The sequence below is a fragment of the Sminthopsis crassicaudata genome, chromosome 4 (assembly GCF_048593235.1).
Source record: "Sminthopsis crassicaudata isolate SCR6 chromosome 4, ASM4859323v1, whole genome shotgun sequence".
NCBI classification, from domain to species: domain Eukaryota; kingdom Metazoa; phylum Chordata; class Mammalia; order Dasyuromorphia; family Dasyuridae; genus Sminthopsis; species Sminthopsis crassicaudata.
In genome coordinates this window covers 6,352,927-6,380,507 of record NC_133620.1, presented here as the reverse complement: position 1 = coordinate 6,380,507, position 27,581 = coordinate 6,352,927, and the positions used below count along the sequence as shown (strand labels likewise).

The 27,581-nt window shown below is 42.0% G+C and overlaps 2 protein-coding genes across 8 annotated transcripts in view; one reads left to right on the top strand and one right to left on the bottom strand.

Moving 5' to 3' along the window:
• Positions 1 to 5,964, bottom strand: part of LRRC40 (leucine rich repeat containing 40) — a 48,287-nt gene extending 42,323 nt beyond the window's left edge. The window contains exon 1 of one of the 2 annotated variants that reach the window (XM_074265648.1): positions 5,663 to 5,964. In XM_074265648.1, the coding sequence (XP_074121749.1) occupies positions 5,663 to 5,804 (142 nt within the window). In that variant the 5' untranslated portion in view covers positions 5,805 to 5,964. Of the gene's footprint in view, positions 1 to 5,254; positions 5,590 to 5,662 lie in introns of those variants that run through there. The other variant, XM_074265649.1, reaches the window with a different exon arrangement.
• Positions 5,965 to 6,079: 115 nt separating this feature from the next.
• The window catches only part of SRSF11 (serine and arginine rich splicing factor 11), a 31,095-nt gene continuing 9,593 nt past the window's right edge, over positions 6,080 to 27,581 (top strand). Inside the window, exons 1-5 of one of the 6 annotated variants that reach the window (XM_074265652.1) lie at positions 6,096 to 6,188; positions 15,194 to 15,268; positions 16,336 to 16,580; positions 21,779 to 21,912; positions 25,625 to 25,734. In XM_074265652.1, the coding sequence (XP_074121753.1) occupies positions 16,360 to 16,580; positions 21,779 to 21,912; positions 25,625 to 25,734 (465 nt within the window). In that variant the 5' untranslated portion in view covers positions 6,096 to 6,188; positions 15,194 to 15,268; positions 16,336 to 16,359. Of the gene's footprint in view, positions 6,189 to 15,193; positions 15,269 to 16,090; positions 16,581 to 21,778; positions 21,913 to 25,624; positions 25,735 to 27,581 lie in introns of those variants that run through there. The other 5 variants (XM_074265653.1, XM_074265656.1, XM_074265650.1 and 2 more) reach the window with 5 other exon arrangements.

Here is a 27,581-nt window from a genome sequence, read left to right as displayed (position 1 = left end):
GCTAACTCAAAAATCTCCCCAGGGGTCCCATTCAAAAATTTTGGCCAGCTCTAATCAATACAATATTCTTCTTTGCATTACTCTCAAATCTGTTTCCCAGTACTTTTAACTGAAATTTAATTTAAGCACAACTCTTTAGGAAGACATCTCACACACCAAGTTTGCTGCAATTAGCATAAAGTGTAGAACATATGCCCATACCAAGACCTTCTGCAAAATTTCGGGACCCACCACGGATGCCAGCCAGCTACCCCAGCAAACACTTAGATGAGTAACTTTGGTACAACATAGATAAGTAAGTTCAGTTCTTTAACTTTATTTTTTTAAATGTTATCTTGTTTTTACATGACTTCCAAGTCAAGTAAAGCAGCATTTAATTAGTATTTACTGTGTGCAAAGCACTGAGGATTTAAAGGCAAAAATATGGTCCAGGAGCATTTCGGGTGTTCCCATTATAATGCTTGGGGGCAAAGAAGAAAACCACCTCTGAAAGTGGGGGTGTGAGCTGAGCTCTGTAGGAGTCCAGGACAGCTGGAAACTGGGGAAAAAAACGGAGTCCTTCAGACGTGAGAAACAAACCAAGAGCTGGGAAGAACAGCAAGTCAGCCTCTGAAGTTGGATCTTAGAATAACAAATAAAAAGACTAGAAAGGTGGAAAGGAGGCAGGCTCTAAAGGATTGGAAATGCCAGAGCCAGCACATAATATCTGATCGTGGCGCTCCTAGGGAGCCACTGCAGTTTTTGAGTATAGATTTGTGTTTCAGGGAAAGCGCTCTGGCAGGTACATTCTAGTCAGTGAGTCACATATCATTTAACACATTTTTAAAAGAGGGGGAAAAAAGTTTAGCAAAACTATCTAATACAGCAACCAAGTCCGACAATAGAAGCAATATTTCATACCCACCTGCCACATGGTAGGTAATTAAATAACTATTAACTACTGACCATCATCTCCCATCTAGGAAGAGAAGAAGATGCGTTTTCTATCTTCTTTGGGGTTAAACCTAGTCACAATCATCATACAACATCTAATTTCTGTTTCTGTCACTGTTCTTTGCATTTACTTTAATGGAATCACTGTGTGATTTTCCCTTATTCCACTTCATTTTGCATCAGCCACATGTCTTGCTCTACTTTTTAAAACCTTTTGAAGAGGTCAAAAGAGATAGCCCAGCATGCAAATAATTAACAGAGAAATTCCTGTCTTAGAAGAGGTCAAAGGAGATAACCTGAGACACAAATAATAGAAATTTACATCCTTATGAGAAATTCCTCTCTTAATTACAAGTCTCTCAGGAACCTTTTTGATATACAAACATCTCTATATCTGAAGGAAACAGAAAAGTCCTTTTCAAATACAAATTTTGTGTTATGACTCTGTGTATAAAATGAATCTCCAAAATTCTATTCCTTGCACTAGGCTTTTCTCTGCCTTGTGCCCGCCGACTGCGGCGTCCCCTTTTCAGGCAGTCTGGCCTTTCTCCCAGGAGGCCAATTGCCTGTCTATCCCTTTACTAATCAATAAAGATTTTGTTTTAACACAGCATTGAGTAGTGAATCCATTCGCTAGACTCGGCTTGGTACTTTGGGAAGGAGGAGGGACAAAGGTAATCAGACAACCAGAAAAGACTGACCCATCTCGCCTTAGAGCTTCAGTTTCATCCTCATCATTTCACACTGATCATTTCTCATGACATAGCAATGGTCTATATTGTATCCACGTGCACTCCTCACTCCATGAGCATCTACTTTGTTTCCAGCATTTTGCTACCATAAAATGGCTGCTATAGATATTTTCATATCAAATCCCAAGTGATAACATTTGGCAAATCACTGAACTTCCCCAGGCCTCAATGTCCACAACTGCCCAATGAGGCCTTGGGCTCCAGGGTAGTAGAGGTGCCAGAATCTGGACATCAGCCCATGAACAATCTGGTCACACAATTTGGAGAAGATCAATGAACCTGAGCTCCTCCTCACCTCACTGGAGACCAAATCGCAGTCGGACCTCCTGAGGCAGCACTCGGGAGCCAGGCCAGCTGGGCTCTGTCTGCCGGTCAAATACTGAGCAGAGATCTAGAGGAGGGGCTGTGGAGGAAGGTGCACATCTAGAGATGGAGATCTTAGAGTGAGAGGTGGGTGTAAGTAACACCTACAAAGTGATCAGAAAAAGCAACACAAGTGCACTCTCAAGGTCTCTCTTAAGAACTTTAGAATGGATTGTATGACATGGCAGATAATGGCACAGGTCTGCTCAGCACGGTGTGCCTTCATCAGGGAAGATGCTGTGCTCCATGAGCAAAGCAGAACTGAAGTGCCCCATAAGAAACTTGAGATGTGCGAAATTAGAGAGTCCATCCCAAATGCTCATAGGGACTATTTGTGCCCAAGTTGTGGCTCATGACGTATAGGTGTAATGTCCGGACTAACCACCATGAGGATGGGTCAAGGATGGTGTCCGGAGTCGGCAGTCTGAGTCCGAGCTTGAACACACACACTCTGGACACACTCTTGAGTCTCTCTGGAGTCTGCTTATTTCAAGTCCTAGCAGCCCTTATATGCCTTAGTACAATGTCATCACTATAGCACACTGAGCATGTGCCAATTGTAGAACCATTACATCACCCTACTAAGTATATGTAAACTAGAGAACCATTACTCATCAATCACTCTGAGCAAACACCCCGTAGTAAATATCCTTGTTTCAAGTCTATTTTCCAGAGTTCTGGCCCTCTACATATAGAAATAAGAGAGATCCCCTCTCTGCTTGGAGATGCAGGTCCAAATGTGAAAGAATTCAAGAAGCCCAAAGTCTGTGGCAAAAAGGAAGTTTTATTTTGTTCAGTAAGAAGCTCTTAGTGGGCAAATTTCTTTTTTTTCTTTTAATTTTCTTTTATTTTTTTTCTCTCTTTTTTAATTTTTTTATTAATTTTTATAATTATAACTTTTTTTGACAGTACATATGCATAAGTAATTTTTTTTTTTTTTTAACAACATTATCCCTTGTACTCCCATCTGTTCTGAATTTTTCCCCTCCTTCCCTCCACTCCCTCCCCTAGATGGCAGGCATTCTAGTGGGCAATTTTTTTTTTTTTTCCTCTAAGGCTGGGGTTAAGTGACTTGCCCAGGGTCACCCAGCTGGGAAGTGTTAAGTGTCTGAGACCACATTTGAACTCGGGTCCTCCTGAATTCAAGGCTGGTGCTCTATCCACTGCACCACCTACCTGCCCCGTGGGCAAATTTCTTAAGAAATTTACAAAGAACAGGTTGACAAACCTTTTTTATGAGCAAATCTTGGGGCACTTTGAACTGATTATCAAACCAGGATCTCCCAATTGAATGAAATTACTTTGGAGGGTTTTTTTTTTTTTTTTCTCCAGAATTTAGAGTTTCCTGAATAGGGATGTGACTACCCAAAAAGATCAATGGGGGAGGGGTGATTTGTCCGAGATTTCCAATTGAATGATGCTGCTTATCTCTGTCTGGAAAATGTGCTTCTCTGGAGGCTAGGAGACCCTGAATCTTTCTTCTTTTGCAGATCAAAGGGGACACAATTTTTACACAATTTCACGTCATTTTGTCTGTGTCTCTGTGCAGACTATCTGTGTCATGTTTGTTCTGTGAGCTGTGTTTTGTTACTTGAAAAGATTTAAAATGCAACCAGCAAGAAAAAAACCTCTCAGCTACAGTTAGAATGCCTGGAAAATTTCTTGAAAAGTCTGACTTTTTTCTGTGAACTTCAGCTTTGCTCAAGCTGGGGGCTATACCAAAAATGTTCACTAATTAAAACCGAAACAACATCTCAGCAGATTCTCAAAGTGTTGAGGGCAATGATTAAGAAGCTTGACAATTAGTCATTTTAAGACTGCAAGAAAAATTCCTGAGACCCTGGGGATAACTGCAGGAATGTGCCCCATTCTGAAAGAAAAGGAAAAAGAAAAAACACACTTGGTAAAAAGCAACTTTTTGCTATCCCTTCCTTGACTCCTAATTTGTCTAGAATCCTGTTCTGCCACCTTGGGAAAGCACCCTAGAAGGTCTTAAGGGATCTTCTCCACTCCCCGGAGTAGTCCTGAGTGTGTCTCTGTTGTGGGGATTGCTAACAAGATCGAGAGCCCAGGCCTTGGCCCTACCTGCAGTCTCTTACACTGGGGGAAGGCGGGGCCAGGTCCTAGGGGACTTTCCCAGAGCCCTTGCTTACCTCTCAAAAACCTTGGTTTTGGGGGTGACCCTCCTGCCGCCTTTCTAATCATGGGGAAGGAATGAGAGTGAACATCTACACTGACTCCGACGTGTTTGCAACATCTACACTGACTCCGACGCGTTTGCAACATCTCAGGATTATATGGAAAGAACGGGCATTTTGGGCAGCAAAACAATGGGCAAGCTGTCCTGGCCCTGGAGGTTTCTGTTGTGTTTTGTAAAGGACGCCGGCGGAGACTCACTTCAGGACAAGGGGACCGGGCGTAGCTGCCAGGGCTGCTGCCACCCATGCCATCTTTAATCCCAGCTCCCCGACAGTCCCTTCAAGTAACTCCCAGAACACGCCCTTCGCTAAACACAGGGTCCACCCTCTCCCCTCCGGGTGGTTTCTAATCCCAGAGGGAAGTCAGTAGAAACTTCTTTTGGGTCTACCTCACTCTACCTGCTTGGGAAAAGTGCTCTCCAGGCCCTTGGGAGAGGGACTGTCAAGGATTCCTACCCCGTTCCTGCCTGTCGGTCAGACACCAGCCTCTGGGGACCGCTCCTGGTGCTTTCTCCAGGCTGCTGGCCAAGTTCCCGTGGGATTTAGACGGCTTCAGTGGGCAGGGCCCGTTACAACAAACTTTGCCCCTAGACTTGAGCTCGGGTTCAGCCTGAGACGCCTCCCAGCACGGTCCGTGCCCCCAACTTTTGGGGTCCCTTCCCAACCTCCACAAGAAGACGCGCTAATTTTAGGCCCAGGGGGAGAGTTTGCAGCCGAGGCTGCCTCCTGTGGCTTGGAGGCTCCTGAGGCGAGGTGCCCGAGTGGTGGGGCCGCGGCCGTTCCGGGCAGGGCGGAGGGGGCCATTCCAGAGCCCGAGGCTGGCCTAGGCCTCGCCAATCTCACAGCCCGGGAGAGGCTGCTGCGGCACCAGAATGAAGCCCGGAGGAGGACATCCTAGTCCGGCCGCTCCAGGAGGCCTCGGGCTCTCTGACTGGTCGCTCGTGGGCCCCCTACATCCCCCGGGGGAAGTCGCCGCGGAGCTCCCCGCCGTCTCCCCTTTCCACATACCTCACGGGGCAGGGGGCCCTCGCAGCCCGGACTGAGGATGGGGGGCCCAGGGTTCCTGGGAGAGGGGGAAGGGGGACCAGGCCAGACCCAGGACTCCCAGTAGCGGCCCCGAGGGCGGGATGTCCGGTCGAGCCACGACCCTCCCCCCAAAAAGGGGCCAGGGCGGGCCTGAGACACAGCAAGCTTCGGAAGTGGGCCACAATGCAGTACTGAGGCGGGACCCCGCCCCCAGGAGGCCCCCAGCAGGAACGCTTCCGGGTCCGGCCGATGCCTCCAGCGCCCCCGCGGGCGCAGCAGCTCAAAGGCCCCTAGAGCCACCCTCCAGAGCCTCCCGCGGGGCGGGGACTGGGTGGGCGGGTCCCGGTGTCGCCTGGCTCGGGAGCCAACGGCCGCAGGCCCGGCCCTTACCTTCGCTCAGCTCCCGGCCCGACAGATTGAGCTGGCCACTCTTGCGCGCCGCCTTCAGCAGCCCCTGCGGGATGCCGGAGCCGCTGTCGCCTTTTTCGTGGCGGAAGCCCGAGCCCATCACCGGTCTCTTCAGCCTAGACATGTTGCCTCTCCCGCCTAGGTCTCAAGTTGCCCCGCCCACCCAGTGACGCATGAATACCGCGCCGCGCCCTGCAGACCGTCGCCTCTGCCCTGTCTGCCCCGTGACGTCCAAGCGGCGCGCCGTGTCCCTCCCCGCCTCTCTCCCAAGGTATCGCCCCGCCAGCCCTTTGACGAATAAGCAGCGCGCCCCGCCCCGGCCAGCCTCGCGCGAGGGGAGGAGAGTCACGCGGACGTCGGGCCCGGACGTGGTGTACGCGGTGACGTAAAGGCTGGCGCGCCTGTGACGTTGCTAGCGGCGTCTGGGCCCCTAAGGGAGGCAGGAAGGAGGATTCTGGAGAAGCGCCGGGGCTGACTGCGTGTTCTTCAGAGCCAGCGTCCGCCTCAGGTAAGCTGGCGCCCAGGATCCGCCCGGGCTTCCTCAGCGTTAGCTGGGGACAGGGGACAGGGCCTGGGAGAGGACGGGGCTTCTGGGCCTGGGGGAGACTGGGGCCGGAGAACGGGCGACGGACGACGGGCAGCGGGGGCGGCCCGTCGGTAAAAGAAGGCCCCGCGGAGCGCGCAGGCCGCAGGCCGCAAAGCGCACTAAGGAGCCCCCGGGCCTGGGCTTGTGAGCCGTCTAGGACGGGCCACCCCCGCTCCCGTTCTCCGCTCGGGCCCAGCCCTGGGTGAGGCCTTGGAAGCCGCGGAGGAGCCTGAGGCCCACAGAAGCCCGGGGGCGGGCATAGCGCCGGTCCGAGGGCGCGAGGCTGGCGCGGGCTCAGCTCGGGGAATGCCGCGTATCCCCTGCCCAGTGACCTTGGGCTCGTCGTTTCCGCGCGGGCGGCTTGGGTTTTCTCCCCCGTAGGAATGGCCTTTCCCGGCCTGCCCCGGCTCGCACCCCAGAGCGAAGCCCCTCGGGACTGTGCACTTAATTAGCCCCGTGGGCTCGGCCTGCATTTACGAAGCGCTTCCTGGGCTGGGTGTAGGGACAGACCCTGCCGCCGCGGCCCGAGCTGATTGGGTGCCCCACGGGAAGTTAGCGCCCCCCTCCCTGATGGCGGCTTTCCTCGAGCGCGGCAGGGACCGTCCGGAGCCGGAAGAGCCGGGGGCGAACCCTGGCGGATGCCCCGGGAGCGGCCTCTGCCCCCGGGGATGCGGTGCGCCGCTCTTGGGTGGACGGAGGGGCAAATTAGGCGTTTTTTGGAGGGGGTGACGGGCTTGACTTTTAAAGGGATGTTTCACTCGGGAGCGGGTCTGGAGGTGGGCACGCAGCTCTGTCCTTGGGCCGAGGCCCAGAAGCTGTCACACTTGGGCACTTGAAGTGACCGTTACCCGGAAACCTGCTTCGGCTAACAGGCTTGCGCGCTGTCTAAGGGCCTCTTCTTTGGGTCTCTGCCCCGTCACCTTTGCTTATCATCTTCCTAATCCGGTGTGGATCCCAAATGAGGATGGGGGCAGGGAGGCAACCCCGAGATCCCCGGGGCTGGTTAAAGATGTCATTTCGATTTCTGTTGTACTTAACTTTAAGTATTTCCCAGTGATGAGTGCAACTGTTCCCACTTTTGCTTTTCTTCCCAGGTTATTTTTACCTTCTGAATCCATTTCTCCCTGTGCAACAAAAAATTCGGTTCTGCACGCACAGATTGTGTCTAGGATAACACATTTAACATGTATGGGACTGCCTGTCATCTAGGGGAGGGGGTGGAGGGAAGGAGGGGAAATTCGGAACAGAAGGGAGTGCAAGGGATAATGTAAAAAATTATCCATGCATATGTACTGTCAAAAAAAAAGTTATAAAATTACCAAAAACTTGCAAAAAAAATATTTTTAAGTGTTTCCGGGGAGCGTTTTCCTGTTTTGGATTTCCCTTTGGGAGTGTTGAAGTGGAGCTGTGTGACTGTTCCCACACTCATCTACTGTAACCCATGAAAACTGCAAAGCACACCTGGATGGGGCACCTGAACATGTTATTATTGGAGATGTTATTTAAAGTCATCTTTTCCATATAGACTTCTAACATTTAAAATAATATTTCAAATTGTTAAAAATTTGTGGGGAATAAGGACTTAATGAATTTCCAAGCCTCACATTCAAATGTTTTGATTTCTGTTCTTTTGTTTTCTCTAGGAAAAAAGAGATAGTCCATAAATTACTATCTTATTTCACCATAGAAAAGAATGTCAACAGCATCTAGCTGCAGCTCTTTAACTGTAACATATTTAAATGCAACTGTATTTGTCAGTAACTATATTTAAAGAATTTTAAAGATAGTTATACTACTATTAACATTGTTAATATTTAGGTTTTCTTTTTATAAAAAAAGAAAAACACTTCAGTCCCCCTTGAAATAATTTTCCACCTAAGGTGAACTTGGTCTGATTTGGGGGAGGAGGTAATAAAATTACCTTTCTCAATTAACTTTTGAAAAGTGAACCAGTGTGTTAAGTTTTAACATTTCTAACATTTTCTAATAATTAGATGTCATTCCCATCTTAATGAGGATTGTTAATTTTTGCTTAATGTAGAATTATAATACACGTGTGTGTATATATTAATATATAACATTAAATGTTTGCATTTGCACTCATATATACTTTTTAAGTGGTCTGGACTTGTCATTTTATTGGTATAGGAATCTTCCAGATAAGGGAACCCCCTCTACCAAAGCAGATCCTCCATAGTCTCAGAGCTGCCTAAGAGGACAGAGGTTAAACGACTTAAGCATTTTGTGTTTAGAGGTAATACTTGAGCCCAGGCCTTCCTAGCTCCCTAGGCTTTCTCCACAATCTCTAGCCATCCTGCTTAGTTTTTTCTTGAATAAAATGCCATTCAAATATCCTGTCCCGTTTGCTACCTTGTGTGAGAAAGAAAAGCTATTTCCATAATACTATTTTAATTTCTAACATGTTTATAAATGTAGGCAACTAACCCACCTAAATAAATATTTTTAAGATCTAAAAAAGGTCTTGATGTGAAAATGTTAGAAAATCTTTGCTTTAAATGAACCTGAAGTGAAAATGAAACTATTTAGAGAACATGTTTTCTGTTCTTGCTTTCAAAAAGTTTTATTCATAGCCAGGATCCCTGTTCCTCATTTGCAAAAAAAAGTTCACATGAAAATTCAGATTAAATTAATCTGCTTTTCTCAGTACAGATAATCTGCTTTAAAAACAACAAAAAGAACCAAATAACTATTAACTCCCAAAGTATCTCATTTCCCTGATAGCAAGAAAGAGTTTTACTTGTAGCCTTAAAGAGGGGAGGGGGATAGTAGTGCTGCTCCTTTTTCTATAGCCTGTTTTTTCCTTCGATACACACCTTTTGCCAACAAAGTAGAATATCGTTCTGTGTCCTTGTAAGAATATTAATCATCTTTGCTTGATTTTTTTTCCCTTTTTTGGCCTGATTTTTCTTGTGGAGCATGACAACTGTGAAAATATGCTTAGAAGAATTGCACATGTTTAACCTGTATTGGATTACTTGCTGTCTAGGAGAGGGAGGGAGAAAAATATGGACCATAAAGTTTTGCAAGGGTGAATGTTGAAAGCAATCTTTACATATATTCTGAGAAATAAAAAGCTATCATTAAAAAAATTACATGATCTGCAAGAAGAGAAAAAAAATAAGACAGCTTGTGACATTTATACTTTTTCAGTTGATAAACAAGTTGGTTGTCTTACAAAATTGTAGTTTTGCCTTAGATATTTCAAATGCCATAAATGCTCTTCCAGGAATGCTTAGAAGCTCTAAACTCTTTCTACCATAAAAAGACATGCGGCCTGGCATTTTAAAAAAAGAAAAAAAAAACCCAAACTTTGGGTTTTCCCTTACATGTTGCCAGCTAGTTCTTTTCCACTTAATTTGATTGAATTGAAGATGAAAAATAGAACTTAATAACATCTTCAAATTATTTTGAGAAGAAAACAAACTTGGTTAAAGAATCAAGTTTGTAAGGATCATTTTTTAAAAGCAGTTGCTGGGGTTGCAAGGGAATCTAGTCTACAGACATTTATTAAACACCTCCTTCCATCCAAGTAGGCACTGTGCCAATGCAAAGACAAACTTAGCTTCTGTTGAACACACACAGGCACATATAAGTACAAAGTGCAGACTAGGGTATGAATACTTAGCGATTTAGTTGAAGGGGTGGTTTTTAAGAACATCCTCCTAGAGGAAATGATACCTTGAGAGAAGCTAGAAATCATAACAATTAGAATGCAGAGGGATTATTTTAGACAAATGGACTGAAGTGAGAGATGGATTATCCCACTTCTGGGAGAAAAGGCATAAGATGTTATGTGTGATAAAGGAAAGTTGGAGCCACATGGTAAAGAACTTTAGATGCCAAGTTTGTTTTTTATTTTTAAAGAAATGGAAACTCATTGAAAACTCCTTCCCCTCCCCCTTGCAGGGGTAATATCATCAGACCTGTGCTTTAGGAATATCAGTTTGTTTGCTATGTAAAGAAGTGAAAGACTGGAAGCAGGCAGGGAGTTGGCAACTAGTATTGGCCCTGGTAGTTAGATATATGCCACGTCCTATAAAGAAGGGAATAGAATAATGTGAAAACAAAATGGTAGGCTTGGACTTTCATTGGATACAATGGACAGAGGAGAGGAGTTCAGAAGAATGGTGTTATATTTTTGAAAGAAAAAAGAAATCATGTGTTCTCTTTGGGCTATGTTAACTCTTGGGCCTCAGTAATTTGGGGAGGAGTCTTCCTCATCACCCTAAAAAGGTTTTGTAATTAGGTTAGTAGCATAACCCTATTTTCCATGAATGGTACTGTCTCGAAATAAATTTTTTGTTTAAAAAACTTATCTAGAACTAAAAATGGTTCATTTTCTCTGTATCATCTTACAGCTAACATTCATGTTTATATAACAAAGATCAGATGATAAGACACTGGGAATAGAGAAGTTAGAATACAGTCTGCACTGCCTTTCAACCTTTTTGCCTTTATTTAATCCCTGAAAAACAAGAGCAAAAATTGATCACTGTGCCTCCAAAGCATAACATTTAATTTCTGGATTAAAAAATTGTAATATGGGGCAGTTAAGTGGTGCAGCAAATAAGAGTATCAGCCCTGAAATCTGGATGACCTGAGTTCAAATGTGGCCTCAGACACTTAACACTTCCTGGTTGAATGACCCTGGGCAAGTCACTTAACTCCAATTGCCTCAGGAAAAATTGTAACATACAATTTGAAGATTATATTAGCATTAGAATTTCAGTAGTCTATAATCTTAGAAATTAAAGCTATGATGTCATGCTCAAATAGAAACGGATGCCTGTAGTTTTTATATTGACTTAGAAACCACAAATTAACATTATCTATGCTGCATTGTAGCTTATTTTGTTAAACACATCCCCTTAACATTTCTTAACCTGATTTGGGCCGCAATCCAGAGTTTGGCAGGCTTGAGTTTGACATTTGTCCTGTAAGGGATGTTTAGATTGGAGGGAAGGGAGATAAAGAGTTTCTTTTATCCTGCAACTAATAAATATAATTTTTTAAATTAACCATATTATTGGTCTTAGAGGAATGAGCACAAAAAATAATATCTAAATAAATTTTGTAATTCAAATCAAGTTGATCTCAGGCTTTAAAAGAAAAAAAATGTCACTGACATTTTCCAGCTGCTGGGGGCCTTTCCATTTTCCTTTTAATGATTCTCATTTTCCCTTGTTTCCCTCTCCTCACCCCCTCTGTTCCCTAGTTTGGATTTGGATAAACTAAACCTCTAATCAGAATTATTACTTGAATAGAGAAAAGAAGATGGAAGCCCAAAGAAAAGGAAATTCCCAAATTCTCTTGTTGGAAGAAATCATTCAGTAACTTTGGTTGTTTGACCCTTGAGTATTTTGAGAAATGCTTCTGTATTTTTACCACAAGAACCAGCACTTACTAGGTACCAGAAGATCCTTCGTATTTTAACAACTTGTTTCAATCAAGATCATAACTAATATTCTAAATGGTCAAATATACAGTAGCATCCAATGGAAAACATGAAAATGGGCTTGTTAATAGTATAAACCATTAAAATTTGAAATGGCTAGGAGAAAGCATTTTTAAACATTTAATCTGATTTATTAGAGCAGGAGTTTTTTATCTTGAATCTGTGAATTTATTTTTAAAATGTTTCTATAGTTGAATGTTTTATGATCTCAATTATTCTGTTGAAAATACACTTTTAACAAGCCTTGGTTTGTGAAGTGGTCTTCTGAATAGCAATTTTGAAAGGCCCATTAACACAGAAAGGTTAAGAACCTTTCTGTTAGACTTAATGCCATTCTATTTTCCATCACTAAAATTAAAAATCCCTCCTGTTACTCAGAGGAAACTGGCAGTATCTTTAAAAGGTTCATATTAATTTTGAAATTAGTTTGCATGTGACATTTAAAATAGTTTGTGAATGTTTAACTTAATTTTAAAACAAATTTAATAGTCTTAGTTCACTTTACTTTAATTCAGTCCAAATAGTTTTGACTATGTTCTTTTGGGATAGTCATTGTATGAAGATTTTTCTCTCTCCTTCCCCCACTCCCTTAGCAAACAATCCAGTATGAGTGAAAACATGTGCAATTCTTAAAAACATTTTCACATTTCTTAGATCACAAAGGGGGGGGGTGGGAAGCAAACAGCAAAACAGGTGAAAATACTAAACTTTGTTTCAGTCTCTGTAGTCTTCTCTGAATGTGGTTGGGACTTTCCACAAGTCCACTTGAATCATGGGGTGTCATAACCTTTAAAAAAAATTCTCCTTTGGTAGTCAATCCTTTAAACCAGTCCTCTTAATATTTACTCTATATACATTTTAACTTTTTTTGAAGTAAAGTTTAGACTAGAGTGCCAGCTGTGAAATGACTAATATTCAGGCCATCGTGTGTGGTGGAGGGGGGGTGTAGGATTTCCATAAATCCTTTTAAGTCAGGCAGTCTCCGAATATTTAGATAGCTAACAAATCATAATTTTTATAGAAATGAATCATAAACGTAGTCTCATAGAAATATATTGTCTGCAGCAAAATTCATTTTGATTTTTATTGATAGGATCAGGATAATTATTGTACTTATGTAGATGCTTAATGAGTAGTTGTTGAATGACTATTTTACTCCCCAAATCCATTTTACCTCCAACCAAACTCTAGCCTTCTACAGGCACTACTATCTACTTTGTGGCACTCAAATTGCCTAAGATTGGTGGCAGATTTTCACTCTTCCAAAAGACAAAAAAAAATTAAAAATAATGTTAAATTTTAAATGAGTTGATGTGTTTATGCATATAACAGTAGTATTAAAATTAGGGAAAACATTGTTTTCTGAAATCTATTGCCTTTGTTGTGCTGTTTTATTTTTATTTTATATGGTTAGAAAATTTTTCAGCCCATGCTTTTCCAACTCAGATTGCACTGAAAAAAGATTTTAACTAGGAATATACCATTTTTGAAAGGTCATATTAGGGTTAGGCTTTCTTCACTAACTTGTTTTCCTTGATACCATATAGTCAAATTTAAAATAAAATCAAAACAATTACATAGAAAATTTACATTTAGAAAAGTGTGGGTATAGATCTACTTGAAAAATGTTTTGGCAATGAATAAGCCTAGTTTTAGGGTGTATGAAGGAGGAGTAACTTAAAAGCCCAAACCAAACCCCTCCTTTTTTTGCTTCCATTTTGAGTTCATAATAAAGACATCCTACTTTTTTGTCTTATATGGACAAATGGGGTGGAAAGAAGGAAGAATCTAGGATACAGTATTCAGATCCCTGCCGATTTTGAATATTGACAAGTGACACTGTTCATCTCTTGAGTTATCCAGATGCTGGGTCCCTCATTTAAAACAGAGAATAATTTGGTTGGGTCTTTCCACAAGTCCATTGGAATTGCCTTGAATTGTAAGATCATAACTTTAATTTAAAAAAAAAAAAATTCTCCTTTGGTCATCAACCCTATAAAACCAGTCCTCTTGATATTTACTCTCTAATAGAGTAATAAGAAAATCTTGTTAGCACATTTCAAACTGCGATTTGTCTTGAGGAATAAAGAATTTGTTTTATATATTGGGTCTGAAAAGAAGTGTTTGCTCCCCATATTTCTAGACTTGGCTAGAATGAAATGTAATCACAGTTCAGTGCTCAGGCCTCTGCCTTCTCCCTCTGTACATGTTCTGCCCTAGCTGTTCCAAGGCCTGGAATGACCTTCAGACTTCCTTAGCTCCACTTATATTTTTTGCCAGCTTTTCCCAGCCTAGTGTGCCTTGAGTTTAGGTTGACTTCTCCTTGCCCTGTGTTTATCTTGTCTTCGTGGTGCTGTTGGCTCCTGTTTCATTCTCAGAAGTTGAATTTCTTGAGATAAGTGACCTCCTTCCCACACTTTGTAACCCCAGCACTTAGCACAATGCCTGAGCCAGCCACAGTAAGTGCTTAATAAATGCCAGTGACTTGATAGAAAGATGGAGCTCAGACAAAAACATTAGGATTAATCCAGTTACAGACGTAGAAGGGCTTTCTCTTTGCATGGTGACCACTGACATCTAACACCAATGACCCGGAACTCCATCTCCAGTTCAAGACTCTTCTCCTGAACGGCAGCCCCAGATACCTTTTTGCTGTCTTGAGGTTTCAGGGTGAATGTTCTGGATATTACAAAAACACATTTTTTTTTTTCTGTCCAAGACACCAGTTTGGGAAGCTAGCTCTTCCTCACCCATCTAGCCAGTCTCTTGTCGATCACACCTCCATTCTTTTCATAGCCCACTCCCCATCAGAAGCTGGGCCATTTCCTTAATTCATCATCTCTCCCCTAGATGATTGCATTAGCTTCCTATTGGAAGTGGCCTCTGGGTTTCTGCCGCCACCGTGGCTTCCTATTGCCTCTCAAAGAAAATGTCAATTCCCATGTTTAGGTTTCAAGTCTTTCTTTCTCCAGGCTTTCTAGATGTTGCCCCACCTCCCAAAATGGAGTCCTAGTGGTGGCCTGTCTCCATCTCAGGAGTCAGTTTCCCCTTCTTGTGCCTTTGCAGTGACTGCTCCTCCACCTCTCCAGATTGCTTCTCCTTTATCTGGGAGCTCCGAAAGCGGGTTGGCTGTTTTCAGACATTTCATTTTTCCAGTGACTTGTAAAGACAATTGATGCAGCATCTAGGTTGCCTCGGGCCTTCCTTTTCAATCTGTCTTGTGTCTAACTGCTCTGTGTGTTTCTTGTCACCCTCCCTTTTGTGTGTGGGTTGTCTTCCCTTCCAGTGTTATTGGGGGAGGGGGGGGTCGTGCCCCTAATGTTCACCCGGGCCGGCCATTGAGACCTCCGGGCCGGCACTCAGGCTGCCTTTGCATCGGCTCCTAGGTGGGTAAGCTCAAGTCCTGGATTGTCCTGCCTGTGCCTGAATAGTTTGTATCTTTCGTTTGTAGAGCACCCCTATAAGGGCACGGGATCTGATAGCAACTGCATATAAATTTCATTGGATGAAAACTGTGTATTAGCAGGTGAGTTCGGCCTTTTTGTTTCTATGAAGTCCAAATGCCTGGCGGCTTGCGGGGTGGAGACGGAGGCAAGCCTAGAGCACGCGCTGTCCGGGGCCGGGATCGCGGACGAGGCGTTTGGTGGCTGCGGGCACGCCCCGACGGTTAGGCCGGCGCGCGGTTCCGGTGGCTTCGTTATTTTAAAACCAGCTAGGGGAGGCTAGCGGGAGGTCGTTAGAGCCGGCGCAGCTCTTTAAATACCGACGTGTCCGGGGCCCCCACGTGGCCCAAACTAACCTCAAAGTAGAGTTGGGAATATTGACCAAAACAGGGACCCGAACTCGGACCCCATTAACGTGGGGCCCTCCAAACCAGGGGGCCCGGCTGACGGGCCTCCGTGGGAGGGGGAGGCAGAAGCGCCCGGGAGGCTCCGGAAGGTGTCATGGAAAGCAGAGGCCGGAGGCAGTGGGAGCTGGGGGGGGGGGGAGGTCGGCCCTCCCCCAGTTTACAGGCCTGTGAGGGGAGGTGGTCTTGCCCGGGGGGCCGAGGAAACGGTGGCATCGCCAGGTAGAGGGGGTCGGGGAGAACGAGTGCCTGGTCCTAGAAGTGATGGGGAGGGGATTCCCCCAGCCGCCCTCCCTGCCTCTGTCACTTCCGTTTGATCCACGGGAAAGCCGAGGCTGGTCGCGCTATTTGGCCCCCTGAAAGGCCTCTGTAGGCCGGCCTCAGTCCGGCCCCTAGCCCTTGCCGAGTGACGTCACGGGGTGACGACGCGGTGCCGCTACGTACGCGCTGGGCGCGCATGCGCGGCTGCCGGGCATTGTGGGACGCCGCGGCCCAGCCCGAGCCAGGCGGGTGGCCGTTTGTTCTGTGCGTGCCTGGGCCTGCGCGCGGTCGTCGGCCGGGCCCCGCTCTCAACCTCGGCTCTCGGGCCCGCCCGCCTTTCGTTCGCTCTCCTCCACCTCGTTCTCCTCTCCCCCTCTTCCCTCCTCCCGGGCGCGGCGGCGGCGGCGGCGGCGGTGGACCCGGCTCTCTTCCCCCTTCCCTCCCTCCCTCTCACTGTTTGTTGTGTGTTTGATGTGTTAAAGCAGGAGCGAGCGAGGCCCGAGAGCGCCATGAGCACGCCCACCGTCGTCCCCAGCGCCACGGGCCCGGGCCCGGGTCCGAGCGGCGGCGGCGGCCCGGGCGGAGGCGGCGGCGTGCCCGGGGGCGGCAGCGGCGGTGGCACCGAGGTCATCCAGGTGACGAACGTGTCCCCGAGCGCCAGCTCGGAGCAGATGCGGACCCTCTTCGGCTTCCTGGGCAAGATAGACGAGCTGCGCCTCTTCCCGCCCGAGTGAGTAGTGACCCCGGCCGTTGAGGGGGAGGGGAAAGAGCCTGGCCGGAAAATGCCCGTCGCGAGGCGGGTCGCCCAGGCCTCGCGAATGCTCCCTCCCGAGCGGCAAATCGACCCGAGGAACGCGTTGGGGGAAGGGGGGTTTAAAGAGCCCCGAGGACCGGGAAAGGGAGGGGGTGGGCTCCTCACCGGGATTTCCCCTCCCCCATGGAGCAGTGGGGGGGAATCGGCCCTGCGTGGCCCGGGGCCAGTGAGGTGGGGTCTGGGAAGTGAGCGCTGCCGGAGGCTTATTCCGCCGGAGCCACTGATTTCGTGGCGCTTCTGCAGGAGCCGGAGGCGTGTCTTTTTCATATCGGACCTAGTTTCTCTTTTGTCTTTGTCCGAATATCTAGTGAGAGGATTCCGGGGTGCCCCTGGTGGGTTACTGAGATTTATGCTTGGGTTCGTTTGTTAGTCTTTCAGCTTTTTGATGAGCAACTATCAAATTAGCACTGGGGAAAGGTTCCAGAGCTCTTACAGATGCACGGAAGAAAAAAAGGAAGGTTGGGGGCGGTCTACTTTGCATAAGGCGGGTTAGATTTGGAGTTTGGTCTGTCAGAGGCCCAGGCCTAACATACCCTCTGGCAACCTAGGTCGGTCTTCTGAGCCTGTTCTCATTCTTTAATGAAACTGGACTTTATCGTAGTGGGAGAGAAGCAGAACTGGTTTTGAGTGTGGTTTGATTTTCTTTCATGCTGTTTACAAGTTTTAAAAAATGGCAGAAGTAAAAAGTTATGGTAGAACCCACTTCCAATTGATCAATGATGGACAGAAATAACTACACCCAGAGAAGGAACACTGGGAAGTGAATGTAAACTGTTAGCACTAATATCTGTCTGCCCAGGTTACATGTACCTTCGGAATCTAATGCTTATTGTGCAACAAGAAAATGGGATTTACACACATGTATCTAGACTATATTGTAACACAAGTAAAATGTATGGGATTGCCTGTCATCGGGGGGAGGGAGTAGAGGGGGGGATAATTTGGAAAAATGAATACAAGGGATAATGTTATTTTTAAAATTACTCATGCATATGTACTGTGAAAAAAATTCTAAATTAAAAAAAAAAGTTATGGTAGAATTATGAGACTTCTCTGTAGCGTCAAGTACATTTATCATAAGCAGTTTCCTCAACATGGTAATTCCCTAAGAATTAGGCAGGTACTAGAAGACTACTTCTTAGATGGCAGAGTACAGTAGGAGAGTGAGCCAGGTTGATAGCGAAAAGAAGATGGTTCTCAAACCTTTGCCACTGCTTTGTTGCTAAACCTTGAAAGCAAGTTTATCAGATTTTTTTATTTGGTCTTCTGGACCTTCACACACAATTTTTTTGAGGAACTTTAAGGGCCACCAATATTTATTAGAAATTAAAACTCATTTTAGATAGTTTATTTAGAATAATAACAACATACCCATCACCTTAACATAAAAGAAACTTATGAGAAACACATTTTCCAAATCAAAAAATGAGTGAAAAGAATGGTATTTTTTTGTTTGTTTAGTTACAAAACTTTTTGATGTCTGACTTTATTAGATAATCTGGATTCTCCTGTTTCTGCATTGCTTTGATTGGACTGTATAAAGAAAACCCAGCTTCATACAGATGTGTAGTTGGGATAGGAAGAAATACTTTAATGACCTTTTCAGATATTCTTTTGATAACTGTTATGTTAACATAATTTATTATTCTATGTTGAAAATTTGCCTTCATTAATATCACCACCAATTTCATCAGAAAAGTCCTTAAGTTTTGGGAAGCTTGTCAAACTAATGGCAGATGAAAATTTTCCAAGATTGTAATTTTCTTTTCAAAGCTTCCGTTTTATCACTGGAAACAAAAAATAGCAGTTTTCTTAAAGTGACAATAGTCGTGTCTTGCAATTTTTTAAAATTTCTGCAATGCATACTACATAGTTACCAAGTCAGTCTTTTCACTTCTAAACTCAAGCTGCTTTTCCTCCAGACCCATCTCATGCTTAATTATACAATAATTATGCTCTATGACTACCTTTCATTTTTGTCAAACACAGTATTATGAGGATATAACAGCATAGCAAAGAAGGTCTCAGGATTTAATAAATTTGTTCCTTTTTGTTTGTTCCATCAAGAATTTAAACTGGTTGCTTTTACTGGGTTTTTGTAGAGTCTGCGACAAATACAGTGACTATTGCTAATAGTTTAGTGCCTGCCTTGTTGTGCCACTTAACGCATAACAGTTTTACCTATCATTGCTTTGACACTGTTAGAATGAATAGAAACATGGTCTTCCCAGGATTAACTATTTGATTCAAAAACATTATTAAGATATCCTGGAAATAATTAGTTGGGGCTGATAATAGACAAATGTGAGCAAAACCAAATCTAGCCATTACAGTTTCATTGACAGACTATCAATCTGCTCTGCGTATTGTGACTAGCCTTTCTTTCATTCCCAAATCCCACAGCTCCATTGTGCACTGGTGAGGTAATAGAAGTAAAAAATGCAAATAACGTTTTAGTGTCAAATAGGTTGGGCTTGAGGATTCCAGACCACTTGGAGAGAATCTAGGTCTAGATGAGCTTATAAGAAGAAGCCACTTCAGGGATTGATCTTCCCTTTATTTGAGATTATTACTGATGCTGATCTAAATGGTGAAAATTATTTTAGTTATTGTTTGAGACACTCTATTTTGTTTAGAAACATGGCCATTGTGCTTGCAGTCAATAACATTTCCTGTGGTCTTTTTTTTTTTTTATGACTTTGCTTGAGGGGTTTAATCCACTTTCTAGAAATAAAATGTGTACTTGGTGTGAAACAAAGTACAAATCATGGCTGAAAATACTGGAAAAGATAAGAGAATAGCTCTACCTTGGTGGTTCACACTAAGGCACACACCTTTTTGTTATAGTGGGATATACGAGAGAATTGTGCTGTTGAGAAATTGAATCAAAATGTATACATCAGCACTGAACTTGTTAGGAATTTGCAGGTATGTTTAAAAAAAACCCCGTTAACCTAGTACTTTATCCATAAACAATAAGGTTGAATTTGCTAGCATTAGGTGCTTGAAGTTCTGAGAGTTTTTTCCAATTAAAAAAAAGTTCCCATAATATCAGGCACAATGATTTCACTCTATGTTACATTTTTTTTTTTAATCTGAACCTTAAAGTTAACTTTTATTATTTGTCCCACTGCAGATAACTCTTAATTTGAGTTCTCGATGAGAGGTAATCAGGAAATCTTACCCATAACAATATAAATGGTGTCCTTAAGTTTGCAAAATTCTTCACAGATATTTGATTTGGGCCTCCTGCAAACTTTTGAAGTGTAGGTGCTAATGTATACCATATTCTTGAAATGTCTGTGTTGTCAGGCTTGTTGTATTCTATCACCTTGATCAGCACCACATTTTCAGATCATCCCTTAAAAAGTAGCTTATTACATTTACAGTTGGCTGATGTCAGTCATTTTATATTGATTCTTTAAATTTTGATACAAATAAATTATTTCCATCTTGTCCTTAAGCATGCTGTTAGGGGGTTTGTTTCCTTGTAATCATTCTCTCTAAAATGAATGGTTTGGACCAGTAAATCTATTAAGATCCCTTGGAGATCTAGATCTTATCTTCAGAAGGATAATGTGGTCTCCTCACTTCCAGGGATAATTTAAATCCTGGTCTTCTGCTTCCTCATCCAGTTTTGTTTTGTTTTGTTTTTTACACCTACCTGCCTTTTGGCTGTTCAGATAGTCCCTTAATTTTTTAATTCTGTCCACATAAATAAAAGGTGATCTTTTAGGGTACTGTGGACCCGTATAAAGAAAAGTCCTTTCACTGGGGAAAAGGTTAAATCCTAAGTGTATTCAAAGATAAAAACTATTAGCTTCAAAATTATTTTAGAAGTTAAACAGTTAAAGGAAAATAATTCAGAGGGCTTCTCATATTGAAGAAGTAGCGAGCTGGCTTCCAAACTAGGAAAACCTGGGTTTAAGTCCTATCACTAATACGTATGTGCTATGTAATTGAGCACTTGTCTCCAAAGTTAGCTATGACCTACATTAGGAAAGTCACAAATCTCAAGTCTAATCCCTTGTCCTACCCAAGTCCTTTGACCATTGATTTTTGAAGAGCTTTACCAGCCACTAGCTAACTTTCTCTTTTCTGAAATATGAAAGCATAGTCACCACCACCCTAAAGCACGTTTATGAACATATTAAGACTCTTAAAATGCATTTAGACAGACTTAGAATGAAGAGAACAACATTTACACAATAGCTGATAACTACTGAATTACTTGCAAACAGTATAAATTGAATAATTTAAATAGTTTATGCTTTATTGAATATATATATATATATATATAATAAAAGGAGACAATGCAGAATGTCTAATGACTGAGAGATTGGTTTTTCCTATTTTAAGGATAACTTTTTTTAAAGATATATTATGCAGAGTCAGCACAGCTAGAGTGTAGGTTTTGAGTAAACTTTTTGATATCATATATAACAATGAGGCCACTGTTTGAACATGCAATACTCACCTTCTGGTCATCAAGAGTTACAAATGTGATTGATTTCTTAACCTTGAAAGTCAAAAGTAAAGCTAATGAGTGCCCTCTGTAAATTTTGTAATAGTTTACTCGAGGAAAAGAAGCCTTCTCCCTCTGAAGTTTTTCACTTTTCCATCTATACCTCTCCCCAAAACCTCTGTGCCATTTGCTCTTAAATTTATATTTGATTACAAATTTCTTTATATTATTATGGTCAAAAGTTTATATGGAGGAAAGGGGTAGATATGTGAAACTTAGGATGCAGGCCAAGAAAATTGATTGCTATGGAAGCATCCATGATTTGGTGTATTCGAAATTGAGCATTCCATTTGAGACCCATTTGCTATATCTATCTTATTGGTTATTAATACATACCAAAATCTAAAATTTCATTATAGAGAAAATTGGGGGAGATTTTTAATGAGTTGTCACATTATAAAGTAAAATTATATTTGTTCTTTTGGAAAGGCTATGTATGAATTTAGTGTTAGTTTATGAATGAACAGTATTTAGAAACCTTTGACTTCTGACACTCACGTAATTTTTACTTTTTCTAATAATTAGTGCTGTGATGACTAATCTCTTTTCTCCATTGTCTCTCTCTCTCTTTTTTATTTTTTTTTTTTAGTGACTCGCCTTTGCCAGTCTCCTCACGTGTCTGTTTTGTAAAGTTCCATGATCCAGACTCAGCAGTTGTGGCACAGCATCTGACAAACACTGTATTCGTTGACAGAGCTTTGATAGTCGTACCCTATGCAGAAGGTTTGTGCTTTGTTTCACTGCCTATGTGGCCATCCTCTTGATGACCGTCTACCTCAGTCTAGTTTTGTAGAGTGAGTAATAGTAGCATGTTAAAAATCTAAGCAATTAACATTTTGAGACCCTTGGTATACTGTGGTCCATAGGTTTTAATTACATTGTGGCCAATTTTTAGTCACTCTTAATTCTGAAAATTAGAATCAGTTCCATTTTTTCTAGTTTAGCTCTTTTTATTAGTAAAAATAAAATAACTGCCCTTAACTCCAATTCCTAAAAGACACTTAGTGATTATCTTAATTGGTGTTGAGTTTAGCCCCTCTTCCCCCATCCTTAAAAAAGATCCATAAAAACCAATAGTCTGATATATGCACTTTCATATAGTTGCCTTTAAATAAATGCATGACTTGGAATTCCACTTTAATAAGAAATGAGAACAGTCGCCATCATTTCCTTTCACTGATTTTTCAAATTAAATTTACCAAATTGTAGATTCCAGTATACCAAGGGTTGAATGATTGTGGTTTGTGTGAAAAGCCAAAAATTCCTTTAGGTTAGGTGCCAGAGGGGCACTGGGCATTTTGTTTTATTCCAAGTTTTCTTGTTCAGCCTTGCTATACTTTATAGAATTTCACTAAATAATAAACTCTTCTCTCTGTTATTTGTGTGTGTGATTTTTGTAGTGGAGAAGGCAAATGCAAAGCCCTTCCAGATGACTGAAAAACAGTGGGTCCTCTGCCGCTACAGGGGATTCTAGACAATAACTAAAGGCCAGCAAGCCCCGCTCAAGCCCCCCAGGTGTTTTCCTGGTGTCACCAAATGTTAACCACATTTTCTCTCTTTTTACATTTTAGGCTGTTAAAGTAATTGGACAGGACAAAAGCAGGGGGGTGGATCTTAACAATGGGACGAGACAGCACTTTTACAGCCACATTATGAAATTTAGGGCAGACTTGAATCCAAATGTACTTTTATTTGATTTATTTCTCTATAAATGTAGTACATGGTTAAGAAAAAAAAAAAGAAATGTAGAGTTACTGGAATTTAGATAAAGATGCATATTTGCTGCCAGGCATTTTAAAATAGCATTTTTTTTTCCCTTTGAACTCAAGGGCAGATAGCTTCTTGGTACTGTCTTTTAAAAAAAAAAAAAAATGCCTTCTATCTCTCAGTATCAACCTGAAAAATTTTACCATGCCTGATAATTGGGTATGCAGGTATTTAGTCCAGAAAACGTGGGAGAGATTGATTTTGTTTTTCTAAAGAAAGCACCTTCATTTTCTGCTCCCAGCAAAGGCATGCTATCAAATTCTGTCCATCTCAGTACTAAAGAGTAAGAGTCTTCCCTGGGCTAGGATCCCTTGCTGAAGCCACTTCCTTTTTATGCTTGTGCCTGGCACCCAAAGAAATCCCCAATGGGAGCCCAATGGATGAGTCTTGGTGCAGGTCTTTGGGGCAAATGCACACAAAATGATAAGGCCATTTTAGTAAAGCTTTAAGAAAAAAAGGGAATCTTTTGGGAAAGTTTTCTTACCCAGTTTTTCTAGATGCTAAATAAAATAGAGCATACCATAAAAATAGAAGCTCCTCATGTACAATTTTAAAGGGAACATTGTCACTTTTTTAGATAAGTTTTTAAAAGTCTATTGGATTATAGGTGTTTTTCATTCAAAAACCTATTCTTGGTGTATTTTCTCTTGTGCTGTGCAGTATTAATGTTGCCTGGCACCAGGTGTGTCACTGCACAAAATGCTCATTCCCTCTCTCACAGCTCCACTCGGTTTTTAGCTCTTACCTTTTGGTGTTGGCAGTGTATTAGAATTGTACACACAGAGTTGATGGGAAAGCATAGCCTTAATTTGGTAACACTGTGATATAGAGAGATTTGGAAGGAACTCTTAATATTAATGGATTTGGGGATTATTTAGGTCCTTGGTTAATGTTTGTTTCTTTTGTCTGTTTCTTTTTTCTTTCATTTCTACACATTCATGCAGTATTTCATGGTTCTATCAAAGCAGCAGTAAAAAAAAAACTCTTGACGCATGAAAATTAACTGGTGAGGGGCCTCATTGCTATTTTCAAATTGTAGTTTTATTTTTAAATAGTCTTTTTTTAAAAAAAAAAAAAATCAGAGGATCCGATGCATGATTTTTTTTAATGGATGCAGATCTTCTCTTAGGTGTCTCACAATAAGTTCAAGAGGATTTCTATTTCTATTCTATTGCCAGAAATGTTGCAATTGCACTAATTTGAGATAGAGATGTTGATATAACTTTTATATATCCTCTTGAGACATAATTTTGCATGCAAAATTATCCCTTAATCTCTGTAGGTATGTTAATATATTGATGCATTAAGTAGTGCCCAATATCCAAATGATCTTCTCCCCCTCTCCCTCCATAACTCTTGGTACCTAAATTGATGACAGCTCTGACACAAGCAAGATAACAGTGCTGTGTATTATACATTTGTTTATGTTATCGGCACTCTCAGTATAGGTGGAAGGAACCATTACCTTTATTTAACAGTGGTTTTTCTTTTTTGTTGTTGTGTTTTACAGTTCTTTTCCCTGGTTCAGCCTGAACTATATACCAGGCCCTGCTGAAAATACCACCCAACAGTTTTCTTCTGCAGCTTATCCAGTTTCTCTTAAGTGCCCTGTACATATTGTATGTTTTATGATGAGATGCAGTTTCTTAATATGTATTACAGAAATACTACTGGTATTTGCAAATATGTAGTTAAATTGTATTATTGAACTCTCATTTTGGGGGCTTGGGCACATTAACAGATTAATCCATCTATCTGTATAGGGCTTTTGCTGTTGGATAGGATTAAAATTGTCTACATGAGTATGTGTCTTATTGTAGGACCCTTATTAATATTTATGCTGAATACATAGACTAGGCATTTAAAATGGACATACTTGTCTTTTGTGGCTTCAAGAGTTTGGGCCAAAGTTTGCTTTTTAACTGGCAATATGTAGCAGCATTTTTTGGTACAGTTAGCACGGCACATGTTGGAACATAAAGCATTTCACTACTCAGGTAAGGAATGTGCCAGTCTGTACCCCTCACACACCCAGTGAATATTCAAAGATCTGCAGAGCCATTCAGATTCACTTTGAGTCAGCAAAAGCCCTACGCTTGATTCAACAGAAAATTTCCTTACATACCTTTCTTCTCTTTAATTTTTACAAAATTTGTATGGTAGGTGTAAAAAAAATCATAGTGAACTGTGCCATATTATTAACCCCTAAATCAACCTTTTTTGTCTTGTGTATCTTGATTTTTCTGTGTGCTTTATAGTGAAGCAGCCGACACGAGTCGTGTTCATAAAACAGCTTTTGAAAGTTGAGAGCACACCCTGGAGAGCCGACTGTGCTTGCTTACCTTTGGTTCATGACTTAAAAATCGAGTACAGGTGATGACATCTTGGCAGTGTTAACAAAAAAGTAGTGTGTATTGTGCTATTTTTTTTTTACTCTAGAAACTTAACCATTTGTAGAGAAAAAGGAAGTCAATTTTTCACACATTGAAGTTTCATTCTGACATAAAATTAGTGATAAATATTAATAGAATTCAAGCTTTATATTTTAGCCAACATAAGTACTTTCAACAAACTCAGGTGGTGTATCAGGGAGACATTTTCTGGGTGTTTTTGTGTGTTTTCTGTCTTGAAAAAGAATGTATTCTAATGCATGGCTATCTCTCTGCAGGAGTTATTCCTGATGAGACTAAGGCTTTGTCTCTGTTGGCACCAGCTAATGCAGTGGCAGGTCTTCTGCCTGGTGGTGGACTTCTGCCTACTCCAAACCCCCTTACCCAGGTACTGCTTCTTGTCAATTCTGAAGAAATGAGAAAGGGAATGGACCCTGGTAAGGGTTTTTAAGATGTATTCTTATAGCAGCACAAGTGGTGAGAGTTAGGAGTCAGTCATTCATTCACTTTACTATCCTGTCTTAGAAACCTTACTGCAAATACAATTACTTTACAAAAACTTGGGGGGGGTGGGGATTCAGGTGTTTAACCTACTAAAGGCAATTTATGCAGCCTCTTAGCACCTGAAAAAGTACGAGATGAAATAACTAGCACATGCAAATTAGGTCAGTAGGAATTCAGCATCTGCATGTGCTTAATGCTTCTAAAATGGCTGCTGCCAAATCTCTTGATTTGGTAAATTAATAGTTGTAACTATTTCTGAGTATAATTCATTAAGGTAATCAATCATTTGGTTGAATTTACTATAAGGAATTGTGATCCTGTGGCCTAGAATTCATAGGCTTATGGTTTAGGGGCTGTCTTAGGCCAAGTCCCTATAGATGTTTTTTACTATGCACAACACAAGGTCAACACTGTGCTGCACAGATTTAAAAATCTGCACACCAGTTTAAAAAGTCATAATTTCCTTTCTTAGTAACTTTTGACGTAATTCAAGGAACACAAAGTAGTAAAGTACTAAAAAAAAGTAAAATTACCCACTTACAGCTGGCACAATGGAATATTAATGACCCCAAAAACTTGTTTAGTTGGAAAAATTGGATAAGATTAGCAGAATATAAAATTAATCCAGGAAAATTACCAGCATTTCTGTGTCTGGAACTAACAAAAGTAAAGAAATGACAACATGTTATAGTCTAGATAATTATGGAACGCCGGAAGTATCTGACAATTTACCTGCCAATACGTATGCATGATTTACTTAAATACAGAAAAGAAAAAAAAAAAAGGAACTTTGATAACTGGAAGATTCAGTGTTGCTTGTAGGCTTGGGCTAAAAGCATTCAAAAAACTATTTAAATTTATTTCCAGGTAGAAGGTTTTATGATGGTTCCCAGAGAAGTTCTGTAACACTAGATAAAATCTGTTTGGAAGATTGAAAGGTCTAGAGTCCTAAGGAAAATGATAAGGCAAATATTGAAAGAAGTGTGCTGCCATGGCCATGCTTGAGAAACAGCAGGTGGTGTCGAACTGTAGGTCCTGATTTTTAAAAACCACAGACTGGTTGGCTTGCCCTTGAGACTGGCTAAGCCCAAGAATTGAAGGAGGTCCTTGTGAGAAGAGGATGGGGAAAACCAGCAGAAATTAAGCTTCATCCAACTCCTTAAGTCTTAAAGCCTTTAGAGGTTCATAGGGGGTTGACTTTAATTACATGGTCACAGGAAAAATGAAGGCAAAAGAATTGAGATGCTAGTCATAGGATCCTTAAAGGTTAGAAAGATCAAAAATGCCAAAATGAGATGATTTTTATTACCTAAAGTTTTTATATAGATAATTAACATTTTCACTATATAACATTGAATTAGAGAGTGGACCTCCAAGCCAGGAAGACTTAAATGTCTCCTGGCGCACACAGATCCTTTGGCCGGCTACATTCCACACCCTTTTGATTTCAGAAAATAGGCTGATTTCAAAACGTCTCTTTACCTGGAAGTTCCCTAAACCAATGAAATTTAAGAGTTCCAATCCCTTGGCAAGATATGAAACTCATCAACACATACCACAGAGCTATTTCCTTATGAAGAAATTCTACAGATCACTAAGAGAGAAGAAAGCTTGCTAAAATAACAGGCTTTGCCATCATAACAAGTTTTCAAAAGTGACCCAAAAATGTTAGGAGCCACTTGGAAGCAAGTAATGGTTCAACATTTGCATATGTTTCTGGTTGACCTAACA